The sequence below is a fragment of the Neovison vison genome, chromosome 4 (assembly GCF_020171115.1).
Source record: "Neovison vison isolate M4711 chromosome 4, ASM_NN_V1, whole genome shotgun sequence".
NCBI classification, from domain to species: Eukaryota; Metazoa; Chordata; class Mammalia; order Carnivora; family Mustelidae; genus Neogale; species Neogale vison.
The window spans coordinates 49,072,918-49,093,260 of record NC_058094.1 but is presented as its reverse complement, the minus strand read 5'-3'; the positions used below and the strand labels follow the sequence as shown (position 1 = coordinate 49,093,260).

The window sequence follows — 20,343 nt, the reverse complement described above, 5'->3', positions numbered from 1 at the left end:
CAGTGTTCTTTGCTGCCGCATCTTATTTTGCCTACTGCCCAATAGTGGTTTTTTAGCCTTTGTTCTTCGGTCTGCATGTTTGTCTTCCTCTGTTGGCGGTCATGCTTTCCCATCAATGTAACTATCAAATCTGTATGTCTGAGCCAGACCTTTTTCAGAGTTCATTTTCAACTGCTTCTGGAAATCCCCCCCCTTTTCCTGCCAGCATTTCAAACCTCTCTCAAAAATCTCTCCTTGTTTTTTGTTCTCAGTCTTTGGCAGCTTAATCATTTATCCTAGTTTCATGTTTCTGCCACTGTGACAGGTACATTTAAGAAGCTGTTAAGAACCTCATGGTCTGATAGGAGGGTAAAGATAAGTAAGCAGCAGCTATACTGTACAGTTGAAGCTGGGCTAGACCTAAGTTTAGCAGGCTGTGGGTGGGAACATACACAGAGAGATCTTTGAGGGGAGTAGCCTACACTATTGAGATCAAAGAATATTTTCTGAAAGAGGTGACGGTTAAGTGGATGTCTAAAAGAGGGTTAGGAGTTAGCAGAGCAATAATGTAAGTGCTGGTGGTAAAAGGCTTCATTCTCAGGAGAGCCAACTCCTGTTCAGATCTCTGGCATCCATAAAAATGTATAAGTAGAATTAAGGAAATAGTATTTTGTTACAGCTTGAGTTCAGCATTTGAGGAAGTTGACATATGCAGTACTAAAGAGTAAGCAGTCCTATGAAGAATTTCATATTCTTTTCTAAGATTGTGGGAGTATTTTCCTGAAAACCATGAATGAACATTATAATGAATTTTAAGCAGGGTCGTGGCATTGTCCTTTTTGCATTTTATTTAGGTAATTTCCTTCTAGCAGTGGTACAGATTTTTAGGAGTCAAGGAGACAAGTTAGGATAGCAGCCAGGCTGGTTTATAAATGAAAGAAGCAGGCATTATGATTTAAAAGGACAATAAGCTCAGAAACTTAATTCTCTGGAGTCCAAATAAATGCTTCAACATGGCCTGTAGCCACCATATGTGGTGTTTGTGTTAGGAGACTTTTGTGGTAACCTAGATAAGTGATTTTCAAGTTGTAGGCTGTACCCCATTAGCAGATTATGGCCAGCATTTGAACACATAATTGAAGTAAATCAGTGTAGACCAGAATAGGAAATACTGAAGTGTTAGTTGTAGTACGAGTAAACATTGTTTCCAGAAAGTTTATTTTTCTGGTGTGGGTTTGTGTGTATAAATTCTGCAAATAAATAGCAGTCTAGTATACACAGAGATATTTATGTAAAACATATTTCTTATTCTGTGAACTGTCATCAAAAAAGTTTAGAAGCCAGGGTGCCTGGGTGGCTCAGTTGGTTAAGAATCTGACTCTTGGTTTCAGCTCAGGTCATGATCTCAGGGTCCTGGGTTTGCATCGGACTCCATGCTAAGCGTAGAGTCTGCTTGTCCCTCTCCCTCTGCCTCTGCTCCTTACCCTTGCTCACGTGCTCTTTCTCTCTCAAATAAATAAATAAAAGCTTTAAAAAAAGAAAAGTGTAGAAACTTCTGATCCAGGTGAAAACTTAAAATAGCTAGCACTAAGGTGGACGCTAGTTTTGTAAGGTGATTAGTTGTGAGGAGGTAGTAGACTCGAGGAGTGGAACCAAAGTTGATTCTTCTGGCTTAGGCAGGTATTTGTGTAATTGTCCAAGTTAGCAGTTTTCAAATTACATCATCTTCTCTCTTTCCTTAGAAATCTTTTAGTTCCTCTGTTTCCTTTCTTTTAACTTACTCAGCTATGTATAGCTAATTACCAGTGGAATCACGAGTGTTCTGAAAGAAGAGTATTTCAGTCTGGAGATGACACTTGAGTTTTAGGCCAAGCATTATCTCACCCAAAGACCTTTGCATTTGCTCAGACTTCTGTGTGGAATGTTACTCCCCTGATACCTGCATGACTTACTCAGGTCTTTGCTCAAATGTTACCTTACTCCAGGGGCCTTTTCTGGTTCCCCCTGGTTAAATCAGGCCCCTCTGCACCCATCCCCTTACCCTGCCTTATTTTTCCCCAACTTTTTGCTAGGAAAATTTATAAACCTGTAGAAAAATTTAAAGAATTTGACAGTGAACACCCCTATGTCTACCAGTAGATTCTGTAATTGACCTTTTACTCTTTGCTTGATATTCTGTGTCTGCATCTCTGTCCATCTAACTTTTAAGAGCCTAGATGTCCATCAGCAGATGAATAATAAAGAAGATGTATTTTTTTACAGTGGGATATTATGCAGCCATAAAACCATGAATTCTTGCCACCTGCAACAGTGTGGATGGAACTGGAGGCTGTTATCCTAAGCGAAATATGTCGGTCAGAGAAAAACAGTTATCATATGACCTCACTGATAGGAGGAATTTGAGAAACAAGACAGAGGATCATAGGGGAAGGGAAGGAAAAGTGAAAGAAGACAAAACCAGAGAGGGAAACAAACCATAAGAGACTCTAAATCTCAGGAGATAGATGAGGGTTGCTGGAGGGGAGGGAGGTGGAGAGGATGGGGTGGCTGAGTGATGGATATTGGGGAGGGTATGTGCTATGATGAGTGCTGCGAATTGTGTAAGACTGATGAATCACAGGCCTGTACCCCTGGATGCAGTTCAGTGATTTGCAGACAGCAGTACATTTTGCCCCTCAGTACTTCAGCTTGTATATCATTAACTCTAGAGTTCAGTATTTTTAAAGATTTTATTTATTTATTTGTCAGAGAGAGAGAGAGCAAGCACACAGGCAGACAGAGTGTCAGAGGGAGAAGCAGCAGGCTCCCCGCTGAGCAAGGAGCCCAGTGTGGGACTAGATCCCAGGACCGTGGGATCATGACCTGAGCCAAAGGCAGCCTCTTTACCAACTGAGCCACCCAGGCATCCCTAGAGTTCAGTATTTTTAAAGTTTTTTTAGGTAGAGTTTACATAGAAGGAAATGCACAAGTCTTAATTATATCATTTTCATGAGTTCTGACGAACACATACATTGGTTAACCCAAACCCTTAGCAAGATACTGAATATTACCATCATCCCAGAAAGTTCTGTAAGTACCTTTTCAACAATCACTGTTCTGATTTTTTTTCCCACTATAGATGGAAGATCAGTTTTCCCTGTTACAGAACTTAATATAGGTGAAATCAGCATGAACACTTTGGAGTAGGGTTATTCTAATCAGCATAACTTTTATTATTTTTCTTTATAACACTTTAATCACCACGGACATATAGTTGTGTCTTGTCCATTTTCTCTCCACTGGACTGGAAGGGGCTTTATTTTGTCCATTTCTGTACTTCTCGTTCCTAAAACCATGCCTGCCACATAGCAAGTACTCAGTAAATTTTGTTAAATACATGCCTGATTAAATGATCTTGAGTGAGTGAGCAACTGGGCAAAGACCCTGGCTTGTAAATGTTTCTGAGGAAATGATTAACAAGGTCAAAAACTACTAAAAATTTCAAGTAAGATAAGAAGTGAAAGGCACCGATTGAATTTAACAACAAAGAGATGATTTATTGTTGACCTTTGATAAAGCAGTTTCTGGGAAATAGAGCTGTATTCAGAGTGCTCTGTGATGGGGTGAATGGGGGGGTTAGAAGTGTGTAGAAAACATTTAAAGAGAGCTAGTATGTAAAGCTTTCACACTAGTGAACACACAGAGTAAGGAATGCTTGGTTGGTGGAAACCTGCAAGAGGAGATAGAGAACTGAGGGTTAGTTTCTGTTTTATAAAATGGGAGAGATTTTAAAGTTTATTTGTTAGATTGGAGAGACTTTAAAGGATAATCAGGTTCTGATGTGAGGAGTCTGTGGACACAGTGGTTAGCAGTAGAGGAGAGAATGAGGTAACTGTCCTTTGTAGTTTATGAGAAAGCAGGTCTTCCATTATCCAAGTTTGAAACCAATAGGTAGTTATTCATTCAGTAACTAAATGGGGTAATTTTTATTATGATACATTTCTCCAAATTCTTCCACATTTACTTTTTTTAAAGCAAGGTCTTAGTTCAGTAGATTTTGAAAATTTATATATAATGTTCTAGTGAGACAGAGAGACTATACCTAAATACTAGAAAGGTGAGTATTACGGTTGAAGAGATGCGTGGCAGTTATAAATTAGCATGTATATCCATAAAATTAAAGAATTTTATTGTGAAGTCTCATTCAGCCAAGTAACTTGTACCTACTGGGAAGTATTCATGAATTTCCACTATTAGGATATTTTTATCTCTTGTCAATTCCAGCCCACCTCTTTTCTAGGACCCATGGGTATAGCTTTAGCAGGCTGTCACTATGAGTCACCCAGACCAATCCAGAGTATCATCCTTTGCTCTGCGCCACCCCTTCCCCTACCAGTACCTTCTTCCATCGTTGCTGCCCAAGGCCTTGTTTACCACCTACACATTGGGGACTCAGTTGTGACAACTGTTGTGCCCCAAGAGGAAGAATCTCACTTTGGGAGTGACAGCTCGGCAAGTTAATCTCTTCTTGGACCAGCTGTTGGAAAAATGAGGTGGGGCATGATAGGAGTTTTTGCTCTTACTATGTAAGGCCTTTTCACCTGCATAGCCTAAAATACTTCCTATCTGGCGCTTTACAGAAAAGGTTTGGGAAAGATAAATTCTGTTAGGAGCAAAACCACTGAAATTTGGAAGTGAACCCCTATTTTGGAAAAATTAAAAACAGTTGGCTAGGGATGCCTGGGTGGCTCAGTCAGTTAAGTGTCCAGCTGTTGATTTCAGCTCAGGTCATGATCTCAGGGTTGTGAGATTGAGCCCAACTTTGGGCTCCAACGTGAGTACTGAATATTTATTGAATGTTAAATTGGAAATATTTGCAGCTTGCCTGAGATAAAACTAGAATAGAGCTTCCTAGCTCATTATATAAATGGAACACTTGGTTATGTTTATTTTTTACCCTTAATAGTATAATGTATTCCTGCTCACAAGCTAAGACATGGACCAAGTTAAATATTTTAAGTCATAAAAAAAAACACTCAGAAAATGGTGTCTATATATTATTCCAGTAGTAAGTATTTAAGAGCTCTTCTGTGTCAGACTTTAGGCCCTGGGTGTTCAGAGGGCCAAGAGAGGCCAAGCCTCTGATGCTGTGAAGTATGTGTAACAGCAGGCTGATCAACCTGGGGCCTTGCATATGCACCCTATTACGTGATGTCATATAGTGACAGGTTCTGTGAGGAGAGATAGAAATAGGTGAAGAGCTTAGTGAGTAGCTATGGTAAATTACTGTTAGTTATATACTTGTATAATTTTAAGAAAATACTCCGCACAGAGTTTTTTACTTGCCTTTTTATTTTTCTCCAAGTTTTTATTTAAATTCCAGTTAGTTAACATACAGGGTAGTATTAGTTTCAGGTATAGAATTTAGTGATTCATCACTTACATGTAACCCTGCACTCATCACAGCAGTCTCCACCTTAATACCCATCAGCCACTTAACCCATTCTCCCCCACCTCCCCTCCAGTAACCCTCAGTTTGTTCTCTGCAATTAAGAGTGTTTTCTGGTTTGCCTCTCCTTTCCCCCACTGTTGTCTGGGGACAGTTGTTTCTTAAGTTCCACATATGAGTGACATCATGTGGTATTTTTCTTTCTCTGACTGACTTATTTCACCCAGCCTAATATCATCTTAACTCCATCCACGCTGTTACAGATGTCAAGATTTCACTCTTTTTGATAGCTGAGTAATAATCCATTGTGTATATTTACTACTTCCTCTTTATTCATTCATCAGTCAGTGGACATTTGGACTTGTTCCATAATTTGGCTATTGTTGATAATGCTGCTATAAACATCAGGATGTATGTATCCCCTCAAGTCTGTTTTTTTTTTTTTTTTTTTTTTTTTTAGAGGAAGTATGAGTGTTGGGTGGGGCAGAGGTAGAGAGAATCCTAAGCCATCTCCATGCCCAATGTAGAGCGAGTGTGGGTCTTGATCTTGGCATCCTGAGGTCATGACCTGAACCAAGATCAGGAGTCAAATGCTTACCGAATGAGCCATTCAGATGCTTTTGTAGCCTGTAGGTAAATACCTGGTAGTGCTTTGTAAAATTTGGTTGTATGTCCATGTCAGTACAACTCACATTTAGCACATATTTAGTAAGTATTTATTAAGCACTTCTGCAGGCACTGTGCTATTTTTACACTGATGAGCAATATAGACTTAAACCTAAACCTTCATGAAGATTGTTGCGCTAAATATGTAGGTTTACCTTAATTCTTTTCAATGTTCTTAATGATTTGTTTTTAAGTAGTTGCACACCAGTGTAGAGCCCAACGTGGGGCCTGAACTCAAGACTAGAGCTGAGATCAAGAGTTGAATGGATTTATAGTATTTCCTTGTGTATTATTGTTTAACAAATTATCCCCAAATTTAGCAGTTTAAAACAACAAAACATACCATCTTAAATAGTTTCTGAGGATTAGGAGTCTGGAAGTGGCTTAGCTGGATGCTTCTATGCAGGTTCTCATGAGGTTGTGGTCACCTGGAAAATGATTAAGTGGAGTTGACCTAGCAAACCCAGGAGAACTGAATTCTGGCCTGCGAGGGGGACAGGCCTGGTCTCTGCATTGGCACCATCAGATATGGTAGAAGTGGTAGTAAAGATGGCACTACAGGGACGCCTGGGTGGCTCAATTGGTTGGACAACTGCCTTCGGCTCAGGTCATGATCTCGGAGTCCCGGGATCGAATTCGGCATCGGGCTCCCAGGTCCACGGGGAGTCTGCTTTTCTCTCTGCCCTTCTCCTCACTCATGTTTTCTCTCCCTGTCTCTCTCTCAAATAAATAAATAAAATCTTGGGGGAAAAAAATGACACACAAAGAGCAAGATTGAAAGTCACTTTGAGAAATAAATCCTTAATTCCCCTCCCTGCAGCCAGGACTAGTATCTTGCCTATAGGTGTTTTCTCTGGAAGTTCTCTACCTTTGGGAACACCAGGCACACTTGAGGGTGCTAAATTGGGACATAAGTGACCTTTAGGAGATTAGTAAGTGAATAAAGTTATAAGTGAGTTTGCAAACCCCAGCATTCTTACCTACTCAAACCCCAGAATATTGACACCAGGATTTTACCTTCTCACCCAGATTGAAATTATCTTCTATTGAAACCCCCCCATCCTAAAAAAACTAAAAATACTGATACCTATTTGTCCTCCAACGAAATAGCCTTGTTCTCTACTTCTTTAGTCAGTCCTACAATCTGCGCCCAGCCACACAAAGGCCCCAGTCAGTTTTCATATTCTCAGAGACATAAGAGTAGATAGAACATATATTTTTTTTTCTTTTTTTTTTCCAATTTATTTATTTTCAGAAAAACAGTATTCATTATTTTTTCACCACACCCAGTGCTCCATGCAAGCTGTGCCCTCTATAATACCCACCACCTGGTACCCCAACCTCCCACCCCCCCGCCACTTCAAACCCCTCGGATTGTTTTTCAGAGTCCATAGTCTCTCATGGTTCATCTCCCCTTCCAATTTACCCAAAAGCACATACCCTCCCCAATGTCCATAACCCTACCCTCCTTCTCCCAACCCCCCTCCCCCCAGCAACCCACAGTTTGTTTCGTGAGATTAAGAGTCACTTATGGTTTGTCTCCCTCCCTATCCCATCTTGTTTCATGGAGTCTTCTCCTTCCCACTTAAGCCCCCGTGTTGCATCACCACTTCCTCATATCAGGGAGATCATATGATATTTGTCTTTCTCCGCTTGACTTATTTCGCTAAGCATGATACGCTCTAGTTCCATCCATGTTGTCGCAAATGGCAAGATTTCATTTCTTTTGATGGCTGCATAGTATTCCATTGTGTATATATACCACATCTTCTTGATCCATTCATCTGTTGATGGACATCTAGGTTCTTTCCATAGTTTGGCTACTGTGGACATTGCTGCTATGATAGAACATATATTAAAGAAGGAGGTGTGGGGGTGCCTGAGTGGCTCAGTGGGTTAAAGCCTCTGCCTTCGGCTCAGGTCGTGATCCCAGGGTCCTGGGATCGAGCCCTGCATTGTGCTCTCTTCTCAGCGGGGAGTCTGCTTCCTCCTCTCTCTCTGCCTGCCTCTCTGTCTACTTGTGATCTCTGAGTGTCAAATAAATAAATAAAATCTTTAAAAAAAAGAAGAAGAAGAAGAAGGAGGAGGAGGTGTTGTAAAAGCAGAATACCTCAAGAACCAAAAGCTCTTAGAAATCTAATTCATTGGAAGATTTGGGTAATAAAGGTAAAGAAATTTTCCAAAAAACAGAACAAAAAGATAGATTTTTAAAATAAAAGAAATAAAATTGAAAATTTAGAGTACCAGTTCAAAGGGTCTGGTAAGAAAAGTTCCAGAAAGAGAGAAAATGGGAGGAAGTCCTTAAAACCCTAACAAATACTTTCTTATTAAAAGGGCCCACCAAAATTCAGTATAATGAGTGAAAATAAATCTGTATTAAGATGCGTTGTTGTGAGAATTTTAGTATGTTGGGGCCAAAGAAAAAAATTTTTTTAATTTCCAGAGATTTTAAAAAGGGACTGGAAGCAGATCTCATACTTATCAGAATGGCATTGGAGTTCTCAGAATCAACACAGGAAGCATTAGGCAACTTATGTTGAGGGAAATTAAACACAATCTAAATTTAATAACTTACATGATCCTGAGTTAGTTTTGAAGCATTTTGTAACTTATGTTTACTGGATGCAGCTTAAGCAAACTATTAATTTTTTTACATGCCTTTTTTACATTAAAGTATGCATACATGTGTGCACCTTGCTTAGGGAATACCTTTAGTATGTATAATTGTTGTGTAAGAAAATAATTTAGGGGTACTTGGGTGGCTCAATTAGTTGAGTGTCTGATTTGAGTTTGGCTAAGGTCATGAGACCCAGCCCTGTGTCAGGCTCCATGCTCAGTGGGGAGTCTGCTTTAGATTCTCTCTCCCTCTGTGCCCCTCCACCTGTTCTGCTGTTTCTCTCTATAAAATAAACATCTTTAAATTAAAAAGGGGGGGGTTAATTATTAAAGACCTCTCCAATCCAAAAAGAATCAAATTAAATTGGGCCCCTGGGTTTAAGAGAAAGAAAAATACTTCCATTTCTTCTACTTTCAGTTGAAAACAAGAATGTTACAATCAGAAATAAGGAGGTTTTTATATTTTATATTTAACATTTTTCTTCTAGGAAACAGGAATCACAGAGGAGAAAACAAGAGTGGGTAAAATAAGAGATTGAGTCTTTGAGATGGAACAGAAAAAGATGAAATTGGGCTGTCCAAAAACTGAGGAGTTTCACCAAAAACAAGAGGGAGATAGTTGTATACAAAAAGACGCTGAATGCATATAGAAGAATTATTGTGGAGCAATTTCACCACATACTTCTTTAATGCAGTTTCTCCTAAAATCTTTTAGATATTTGTTTTTTAAATTACCAGCAAAAGTGGATAATTACCTTATTAACATTTTGTGCTTTTTGAGTGGATACTGGGCTGGAAATTCCTCTACTTTTGATTAAACTTGTCTTTAATTAATTAATTAATTAATTTGAGAGGCAGAGCATGAACAGGAGGAATGGCAGAGGGAGAGGGACAAGTAGACTCCCTGCTGAGCAGGAAGCCCAATGCGACGCTCAGTCCCAGGACCCTGAGATCATTACCTGAGTAGAAGGCAGCCGTTTAAGCTACTGAGCTACTCGGGCGCCCCTACCTACATTCGTCTTTTCTGATGATAAATTTCTGATGATAAATTTTCTGTGATAAATTCTATAAATTAGTAACGTTTTAAAATTTTAGGTAATACTTGATCTTCCTTTCTTGACTATATTTATTGAGTTTCCAATACTGTTAATAGAAAAGGAATAAGAACTTAAAGGGTACTAATAATTGGGAAAAGAAACTTTAATGTGTGTGTGGAGTGTGTGTGTGTGTGTGTGTGTGTGTATATACATACACACTTTTTAAGGTGTGTGTGTATATGTATCCTTTTAAAGTAAGACTTCCTGGTAATTTTCCTGATGATATATAAGGAATGATTTTTCAGATTGTCTCAGTTATCGTATATTTTTGTTCTGCATTTTTGTTAAAGGTGGGAACAGAGAAAAGATCCTCATGGTAGAACTTACTACGTGGATCATAATACTCGAACGACTACATGGGAGAGGCCACAACCTTTACCTCCAGGGTAATGTGACAGCTTTATGCATCTCCAGTTGTGTTTTATCCTACATGTGATTTCTTAAACTTACTTATTAATGATTCTTTCATTGTGCATGTTCTGTTTCCTTCATTTACTTCTGTGAATAATTTCAGTTAATGAGATTTATTATATTGTATCTCTTCTACAGTTAGTCTGAAGGGGCTTCAAGAGATTGTCAAACACTGGCAAGAGTTACTGAGAGTACTTGTCATTTTGATCCAGTTTTAGTGCTTGTCATTAGTTTTTAAGGAATGAAAGGTGTATTTAGGAAAATTTGTATGTATGGTTCTCCAGAGATAGGGATCTAAGGTATGTTACATGACGTTTAATGATACAAGAGATGCGAAAGTGCTTCAAAGTTATCTAAAAGATTACTCTAAGTAAAATTGTATCACATTACGGCTTTAGTTAAATGAATAAAAACATTTCTATTACATGCTAAATAAGTTCATGCTTGTTAGGCTGTCATTCATGATCATTCACAAATAGACCTTTCATTTGTGTTCTTACCTTTTATAACTCCTTATATATATTGTGCTGATAGCTATTTGAATTATATTATTTATATTCTTCTCAGACACTATCTGAGGGGCACCTGGTGGCTCAGTCTGCTGAGCATCTGCCTTTGGCTCAGGTCATGATCCTGGGGTCCTGGAATGGAGCCCTGCATCAGGCTCCCTGCTTAGTAGGGAGCCTGCTTTTTCCCTCTGCCCCTCACCCTCTGCTTGTACTGTCTCTCAAATAAATAAATAAATAAAATCTTTTAAATACATGCATATATATGTACATAGAAAAAAGAAAACCCACTCTGCCTGTTCCTACAGTATCTTCCTTAATGGTCTTTGCTGCTCACTCAGAATATCTGTCCTTCCAGATGTAACTTAAAGTTCACGAATATAGTACACATTCCAAGTCCAGAAAATTCAAAGCATAAATGTTATTTTTGTGCAACTTGTTGCTGAAAGGATTTTTAAATCATTGTATGAGTTAATGGCACATAGAAGAAGTGTTTGCAAGGGAGCTGAGATGGGGCAAGTAGGAGAACTCTCTAGGCTTGCCTTGTCCCTCGAATAAGCTACGTAACAAGATCAATGGCACAAATTGACTTAGAGTTCTCTGAAACTGGGAGGATGGGGGAGAACTTCAGTTGGTGGTGAAATAGGAAAGAGCATTTTGTTTTGAGGGAATATTCAGACAGAGAGATGATAAAGGGAAACATACAATACACTTGGGACCAGCAAGTAGTTGACTCTCATGTAGGTCCCTTGAAAGATCTTAGGGTAGAGGAAACTGAAATGGTGAAGGGTTTCATTTTAATGCCATGTGGGAGAGCTGTGATAGGTGGGATGACATGATTGAATCTGCATTTGTGTTCAGCAGCCGGATAACGGCTGGAAGATGAAAGACCTGTAAGAATCGAGTTACAGCCCTGAACTTGGGCAGGTGCTAAGGGGCAGATTGCTAGGTGTACAGTGAACACTCAGTAGCTTCTTAACCAGAAAAAGAGAGAGGGTAGCCAGATAGATAACTGGCACTTTCAGTCTTTGGCCCCCTTTTTAGACAGTTCTCAGAAATCATATAGTGGTAGAATGAGAAGGCAATTTAGCCCCCAGAAAAGCAGGTTACATATTCAAAATTTTAAAGATATGTTGTGCCTCTGATTTTTAAATTATATGAGTGAAGTATTAACTAAATACTTACCAGTTTCTGTTTAATTTTTATTAATGCTTGTTTTGTTTGTGGCAGTTGGGAAAGAAGAGTTGATGATCGTGGCAGAGTTTATTATGTGGATCATAACACCAGAACAACAACCTGGCAGCGGCCTACCATGGAGTCTGTTCGAAACTTTGAGCAGTGGCAGTCTCAGCGGAACCAATTGCAAGGAGCTATGCAACAGTTCAACCAGAGATACCTCTATTCGGTAATAGCAGATTGTAAGATGTCAGTACAGCTCTTTCCTCCAGGCATTTGCTCTTTTCTACTTTGGTGATTTTTAAATGTTATAGACTGCACTGCAAGGTATTTTTTTATTTACTCTTTAATAAATAATTCTGATATACATACATACTAAGTTTTTTTAAAATTCTGGTTTACTAGCAGTATTACAGCTTTTGTCTTTTTTAAGTGGTAGTTTGTAAGTGAAATTTCTTAATGGAACAATATGGCTTTACCTATTCCCAGTTCTTTGCCTTTACTTATAATCATTTTGTTTGCTCCTGATTTTATTTAAGACCAGTGTTGTCCAGCTGTTCTGATTCCCATTCCACATTGTCAGAAACAGCTTAATGTGTTTGACCTACCAGAGATATTCCTGGGATTGGAGATAGTATTGTCCAAAATATCTAAGCTATTTGAAAATTTGACCTGTTGATGGTTCATTTATTGCCAAAGCAAACATCCACAAGAAGACTTGGGGTAAAGGGAAATCTTCATTAAATAGGTTTGATCACAGGAAGTGGAAAATACAAATTTTAAGTACTGGACAACTCTAGAGAGTGTTTTGAGGCAACTTGAAAACCTGAAACATAGAGGCTAGCAGATAGGGAGGAAATAGGAAAGACACAAAAAGAAAACTTAAATAACTCTTTTCCATTATCTTGCCTCAGGCTGGCTCTTTCAGCTCCATTTTCTTCTCTGGTTAAATAGTAAGTTCTCATTTGACCCATTCTCCTGGTGATCTATAGCCAGCAGAGAGGGAGGGGGCCAACCCAGCTTACATAGTGTTTCCTGCTGCCACCAGCTGGTTCTTTGGTAATTTGTACAGAAATCTGTAGTAAGGTTTCACTGTTTAGCTGTATGTAGTAAACAAGAAATTAGGTACTGTGTGCTTTTGTTCTGGGTCATCTTAGCTGTATACATGAAAGCCTCGGGGAAACAGGGCAGAATCGGGTCATAGGGATGTAGGAAGTGTGTTCTGCAGAGAACATCCTTAAATGGGTTGAGGTGTAATTATCTAAGTATACACAAGTCTGGGATGAAAGTCCCAGCTAATGCATACATTAGCTCAGTAATGTCACCTGTTAACCCAGATTCTTTGTGCATCGTTACCATGCTTCATGCTTACCTCAGTCATACAGAGCTGCTGCCCTTTGGGCTTCATTCCCCAGCGTACAAAAGAAGATGGGGAAAAGGGAGTGGGAAGGGCAGATGGCTTTTATCTTGCAAGCCCTGCCTTTTTACTTGTAAAGGGGTGTCCTTACCAGGGACTTCAACCAATACTCCCTGGCTAGACTTGGTCATTCTTCGAACTCAACTGTGAGGAAGGCTGGGAGTGGAATATTAGATGGACACATTGCTGTCTCGAACAAAACAGTGATTTGAGTGTCATGGACAGAGGTGTGGGAAGTGGATATTAGGTAAAATTAGCATCTATTAAAAGGTTATAAAATATTATGTATAACTGTCATTAAGATGTAATTTTTCAGGTGATGACTTTTACATTTGTCGTTCTTTTAAATTGATAGTGCAATGTTTATATGTTCTTCTGAATATATTTCTGGGCAATAATATATGTAGGCATGAATATTTATAAATATATAAAAGATACTAATACTAAGATAAAAGTTTACTTATACAAAGATGATACTGGATTTTAATGTTGATTTTATTAAAAGGTGTGTCTTAAAGGGAACTGTGATTATTGTTGTAATTTTAAACAAGTAATATTTTTCATTTAAACACCATAATTTTCTGTATGCTCTTCTCATTTCACTTCCAGCAAGTTATTATAGAAGGGCTAAAAAAATTAAAAATTAATTATTAGATTGAAATCTAATTAAAATGTTTAAAGAATTAAAATATTAATCTCAGTATATTATTTCTAAATCATCCTAGAAAAACTAATGATTTTATCAACTGATGGGCCTCTCTTAACTCATGACATTTTTAAATGTACTTTGTATCTTGAAATCACTATATTTACATTCCTTTACTATATTTTTTAGAAAATTACTATAAAATATGGTCCTACAAAGTATTTAGTTTATCTCTGCTTTTATATTAATGTTTTTATTTTTCCCTCCAACCATTTCTCCAATCAGGCTTCAATGTTAGCTGCAGAAAATGACCCATATGGGCCTTTGCCACCAGGCTGGGGTAAGCTGATATGTTGTTGATAAAAATGTCTGAAGGTATATATAGTAAAGAGTGATTAAATGCTGTGCTTACTCTTATTTTTTAGAAAAAAGAGTGGATTCGACCGACAGGGTTTACTTTGTGAATCATAACACAAAAACAACCCAGTGGGAAGATCCCAGAACTCAAGGGTATGTGCGTACTAAGGCCTTCACTAAGTCATCTTACATAGATCTATGGATAAAATCAAGTAAACCTTGATTCTAATGTTTTTAGTACCTAGAAGATACTCACCTTCTGACTATAACATTATCTTTTAGCTTACAGAATGAAGAGCCCCTGCCAGAAGGCTGGGAAATTAGGTATACTCGGGAAGGTGTTAGGTACTTTGTTGATCATAATACAAGAACAACAACATTCAAAGATCCTCGCAATGGGAAATCATCTGTGTAAGTGAAAACCTGAAGTTCTTAAATGCTATTTAATGAGGACATAAAAATTTAGCTTCAAGCGCTCACTTCTGCAGCACATATACTAAAAATTTAGCCTCAGGTTTAGCAACAGATTGTACTTTGTGGATCAAGAAAACCTATGTAAGCAATAGCCTGGTATACCCATTTTTGCTTTACATTACTAGAGAAGGAATTTGTAGCAGGTGATGTGTTAATAGTAACGCTAGCAAATATTTATCTCGTGATTGCTATGTGCCGCATAGTGCTCTACGAGTGTTGTATAAAGTGCTCATTTTATCTCCCAACGACCCCTTGAGAGAGATACTATTATTTCCCCTTTTTCAGTGCCGAAACTGAGGCTTATGGAGCATAACTAACTTGTGCAAAACCAGACAGAAGGGAATGGAGCTGGTTTCAGACCAAGGCAGTCTGTTCACAGTCTGTGCTCTTAACTGCATATTATGGTACTACAATTCATAAAGGAATGAGATGTTAACACATTTGAATTTTCCAGATAAAAATATGTTAAAATAGAGCTCACCTTCATCCTTAAACTCTTAGGTGTGATATCTTTGCATCACGAAGAAAATAGAAGCAACCATAAAAGGGTTTTTTTGTTTGTTTTGCTTATTCCTACTGTCACATCTGCCCACCTCCCAGCATCTGTTTTCCTTCTTGATCCTGTAGATGAACTGTCATTGTTGCTATCAAAGACCAGTCCCTTTGCTGGCACTCTGGATATTTCCCCCTTCTTTCCCATTTAATTGCTCCAGCAGTTACCATCTTGCTATCCTCCATCATCAGTTTTTCTTCTACTGAATTAAATCTCACAACTGGTATTTCTCCTAGATGAAAAAACAAATAAAAACACAACATTTTACCTTCTAAATTAATTCTTTGAAAATTCATTTTATTGCTGGCCTTTAAAGAAAAAGTACCTGAAAGCATTATTTCTACATTGCTGTTTCTAATTTCTCTTTCAAACAGACTATAAGGAAGTTCCACTGACCCTGAATTTGTTAAGGACACCAGTGATCTCCATCACCATTGTTAATTGTTAATTCAGGGGTTGGTTGCGTTCCTGTCTCATTTAATTTAGGAGCATTTGACACAATACATTTCTAGCTACCTCAGCTTGAGAGTATGTCCAAAATCCACGTAGGTCTTACCATATCCACTGCCACCACATGGTCAGCTGGAGTGGTGCCTCTGTCTGTCTGCTTTCTACCACACCTCTTATAATGTAATTCTCCTTACAGCAACAGGATTGACTTTTTTTTTTTCTCCCTCTATTGAGTATAAAGTCATTCCTTCACACAAAAACTTCTCAGTGATTTCCCATCTCGGAGTGAAAAGGAGAGTCCTCACAGTGGCCTCCACAGCCTTATAGAATGTGACCTGTTACCGCTTCAATTTCATCTCTCTTTTCTCCCCTCATTCACTCTCCTTCAGCTTCACGGGCCCCCTAGCTATACTTCAAGTACCTGGGCTTTTACCTCTGGGTCGTAGCTTTTATTCTGCTCTTTCCCCAAATATGTACATGATTTAATACCTTCCCTCTTTTTGCTCAAATATTAATTTGCCCATGAACTCAGCACTGTTCACCATTTCAGAAATTTAAACTTCTCACTGTACCACTCCATATCTTTTTTACACTGCCTGTCTCTCTCTCCCTTCTCTCTCCCTCCCTCCTCCTCTTTGAGGAGCAGGAGTGATAAAACATTTACTCCCTTCTGGGGTGCCTGGGTGGCTTAGAGGGTTGAGCTTCTGCCTTTGGCTCTGGTCATGGTCTCGGGGTCCTGGGATTGAGCCCCGTGTCAGGCTCTCTATTTAGCCAGGAGCCTGCTTCCCTCCCCTCTCTATGCCTGCCTCTCTGCCTGCTTGTTACCTCTTTGTGTCAAATAAATAAAATCTTAAAAAAAAAAATTTATCCTCTTCTAACACACTGCATATATAGTCTACTTCTTATTTTGTATCTTGTCTGTCCCCTTCATTGGTATATAACCTCCACAAAAACAGGTTTTGTTACCGATTTTATTAACAAATAACACTCTCATTGGCTAGAAGAATGTCAGGTAATACTATATATTTCACAGGTATTTGTTCAGTAAATTCACTTGAACCTAACAACATTTCCATCCATTCCAAAATGTTCCCTAAGATCATGAAAGGTCTTTGTGCTTGTATCTTAGGTTCTCCCTCAAAAGGCAGAATACCCAGGCCTTCTCAATGTGAATTGAACCTGTCCCCCCATACCACCCACTCTGCCTCTTCCCTCAGCGATCAGTTGAGCTGTGTGACCTGGATGTCACTTGTTCTTAGAAATTGCTTTTGCTTTGCATACCATGTCAGCAGTGTTTCTTTCAGTTTGAGGTTAGGTATAAGTTATGGTAGAATTTCCTTTCTTGTCTCTCTTCTACCTAGAGCTTCTGTCCTCCTTAGTTTTAAGTATTATCAGAGGGTTGTTTTTTTTTTTTAATAGTCAGTAATAAACTTGAATATTTCATTTAACTGACTTCTTTACAAAAGACCCATACATGCATGTGATCTTGCTCTTTGTGTGTGTCCGAGCTGTGCAAGCCTCTTGGCCCAACAAATGTATCTGCTGTCCCAGCAAGTAACTTTCCTGTGGTCATTTCTAGGATTCTGGTATACTCCAGTTTCATACTGAATATTATATATCCAATTTTATTTCAGATTAATATATGTTTGTTTGTTTTTTTCCTTTAGAACTAAAGGTGGTCCACAGATTGCTTATGAACGCAGCTTTAGGTGGAAACTTGCTCACTTCCGTTATTTGTGCCAGGTACTACAGTGGTAAATAAATCTTATGTTCATAATCATTTAGTCTTATCTTTATACTTACCTTTACTGCACCATACATGATATCATGGTATTATTTTTGTTTTTAGTCTAATGCACTACCCAGTCATGTAAAGATCAATGTATCCCGGCAGACACTATTTGAAGATTCCTTCCAACAGGTAAGGAAGATTTTATCAGAATAAACAATTATATTCTATATATATAAAGGGAGTTAGGGTTTAGAAATTTTAAACCATGACTGCCACTTACTGAGTGTCCCTTATAATAATAGTCGTAATAAACCCCATCATGTAGCAAGTGATTGCCATGTGTTTGGCACTGGCATCTTACGAGTATCATTTCATTTAATTCATCCTCACAACATTCCTTTGAGATAACGCGTACCATTAAGTCCATTTTAAATGAAGCTTAAAAGGCTTCTGGAACAAGTTGACACATTCCGACAGTTACTTTCTAAGACTTCATTAACTCAAACTTAAGTCTTGATAATACTACCAAATTAAAATTAAATCAGTATCCCTTCAGTAATCCTAATGTTCATTGTTACCTCCTATAGGTTTCAGTTTAAAGATTATGATCCCAGAGAGACCTCGTTTGAGCCACACTAGTGAAGATGGGAGTCCCTGCTCACCTCCCATTCTGGGAGTCCCTGCTCACCTCCCATTCTGTTCCTTTTCATAGGAACAGTCCCATTCTGGCCCTTTATGTATTCTTTTCAGTAACACGTAGCACCACATGACCCATTTTGTCTCCCTTACTAGAGCTCCCATGGGAACACCAGCTACTTCATTTATTGCTGTTATGCTCAGTATTTAGAATAGTGCCTTGCACATAGCAGGTATTCAGTAAACATTTGGTGAATGAATTAAATCTAATGTTTCTGCCTTTCCTGAATGATCTGCAGAATATTTAAAGATAAAAAATCAAAACATTAGTTCTTTTTTTCTGATGTGGAGAATTTTCCTAAGTCTCTCATTCTCTGCCCCCCCCCACAAAGTATTACAGTGATGAACTGAAAGTCCCTGTGTATACAGGTACACAGCGATTTTTACATAAACAAGCCAAAATGTAATAGCGGCACTCAAAAATTAGAGATGTTCAAATCTAACTTTACTAGCTGTTGGAATTTGGGCAAGATACGTAATACAGCTGTTACCAAAACTTTTTTGGTTTGAGTTTTAATAAATTCCTAGCTTGTTATAAGCTGTTTGAGCTTTCTTGTAGTAAGTTTGTATCATCCAGATTCATGAAAGATTTTATTTTGCTTTGTTCTCTGGTATGGGGAGAAGCAGGGTCTGTTTGATAAGCGTGACTCCCTATGAGGCGAAGTCCTGCTGGTGAGCTCTGCTGTCTCCCAGACATGGTAGTTTTGGCTTTGGTTTTGACATGTGTGGTGGAAGTAATTTTTATCCAGAAGTAAAGCCTATTTGCTAGAATCATACTGTAAGCTTTTAAGGATTATGAAAATTGGGTTTATGTATTGTATAAATCCTTTGCTTTAGCTGAGTTCCTTTAGTACTGAGAAATGGAATAGTGCTATAAGCAGGGCCCAAAACAAGCTCTTTTGCTTCTCATCAAATGTTGAAAAATTTGCAAATCACTTTTTACAAGATTTTGGTAAAATTTGAGGAGCAACAGGGGAAGGAATATTTTATAAACTTAAAAGCTTTCTGTGTCACTCCTTGCCACTAACCCAAAGTAGAACTACCATTTAATAGTAGAAGAGGGGAAAGAGATTTTAGAAGGTGAATCACAGAAAGCTTAATAGAGTAAGGTATAATATATCTACTAGTTCATGGAACACATCAGCTGATCCCCAGTTGAAGGCATTGTTGTATGAGATAAGGAACTGTGTAACTTTGGAAATGCAGATGAAATTTAAATTGAATTGTTTTGGAAGAAGCTTATGCTGTATATGAGTGTTTTAAGTATCCATGTTTTTGTTTTTAATTAGATTATGGCATTAAAACCCTATGACTTGAGAAGGCGATTATATGTAATATTTAGAGGAGAAGAAGGACTTGATTATGGTGGTCTAGCAAGGTAAAAGAAAAAACATACATCTGCTTTGAAATAAGTATGTCTCCATTGTATGCAATGGATGTATTCTTGAAAACATACATTTTTTCAGTAGCAATCCAAAGTTATTTTTAAAAAACAAAAAATATTAGTGCAATTCTAGAGGTAAGCATTACTATAACTATTGTGGTTATCCTATACATTTTCTGTGCATTTATAAAAATTTGTATGTATGTGTAGTATAATACGTATTTGCTGGTTTTTTTAAACAGAATTGATCATACAATATGCACAATATAGCAACTTCATTTTATTGTTTTGTATTTCATGGACATCTTTTCATATCTTATATGGAGCTAATAATACTACTCCTTTATTTAATGGTGCTAATATTTCTCTGTGTAATATTACATTTTATGTAGATACCGTAACTAATGGATCAGCATACATAAGGTTGTTTCTGAATTTTTACTATGTAACAATGTTTTATGTTTCTGTTTTAATCCAGTCTGAGTCCTTTTGAGAATAGTTTTTCACATTCATTAAATACATTCATTGTTAACAGTAGAAAATGTGAAGCAATATGAGTGGGAAATCCTTTTAATTTTTAATTTTTTTATGAATAACTGTAAAAATTTTTGCTTTGCCCAAATATAATTTGACAACAATTTGTTTTTTAGCAGAACACCCTCATTAAACCTTTTAAAAGTATTAAACCTTTTCATAGGAACAGATCTTTTTAAACTAGTATTTCAGAGGTGTACAGAATTACAAACTCAACAATT

The 20,343-nt window shown here is 37.9% G+C and overlaps 1 protein-coding gene across 2 annotated transcripts in view; it reads left to right on the top strand.

The window, feature by feature from the left end:
* The window catches only part of WWP1 (WW domain containing E3 ubiquitin protein ligase 1), a 112,148-nt gene that overhangs the window by 67,340 nt on the left and 24,465 nt on the right, over nucleotides 1–20,343 (top strand). For both annotated transcript variants that reach the window (XM_044245365.1, XM_044245364.1), the window contains exons 10-17: nucleotides 10,077–10,172; nucleotides 11,934–12,108; nucleotides 14,228–14,282; nucleotides 14,368–14,452; nucleotides 14,582–14,710; nucleotides 17,444–17,519; nucleotides 17,626–17,697; nucleotides 19,494–19,582. In XM_044245365.1, coding sequence (XP_044101300.1) covers nucleotides 10,077–10,172; nucleotides 11,934–12,108; nucleotides 14,228–14,282; nucleotides 14,368–14,452; nucleotides 14,582–14,710; nucleotides 17,444–17,519; nucleotides 17,626–17,697; nucleotides 19,494–19,582 — 777 coding nt within the window. The remainder of the gene's footprint in view (nucleotides 1–10,076; nucleotides 10,173–11,933; nucleotides 12,109–14,227; nucleotides 14,283–14,367; nucleotides 14,453–14,581; nucleotides 14,711–17,443; nucleotides 17,520–17,625; nucleotides 17,698–19,493; nucleotides 19,583–20,343) is intronic.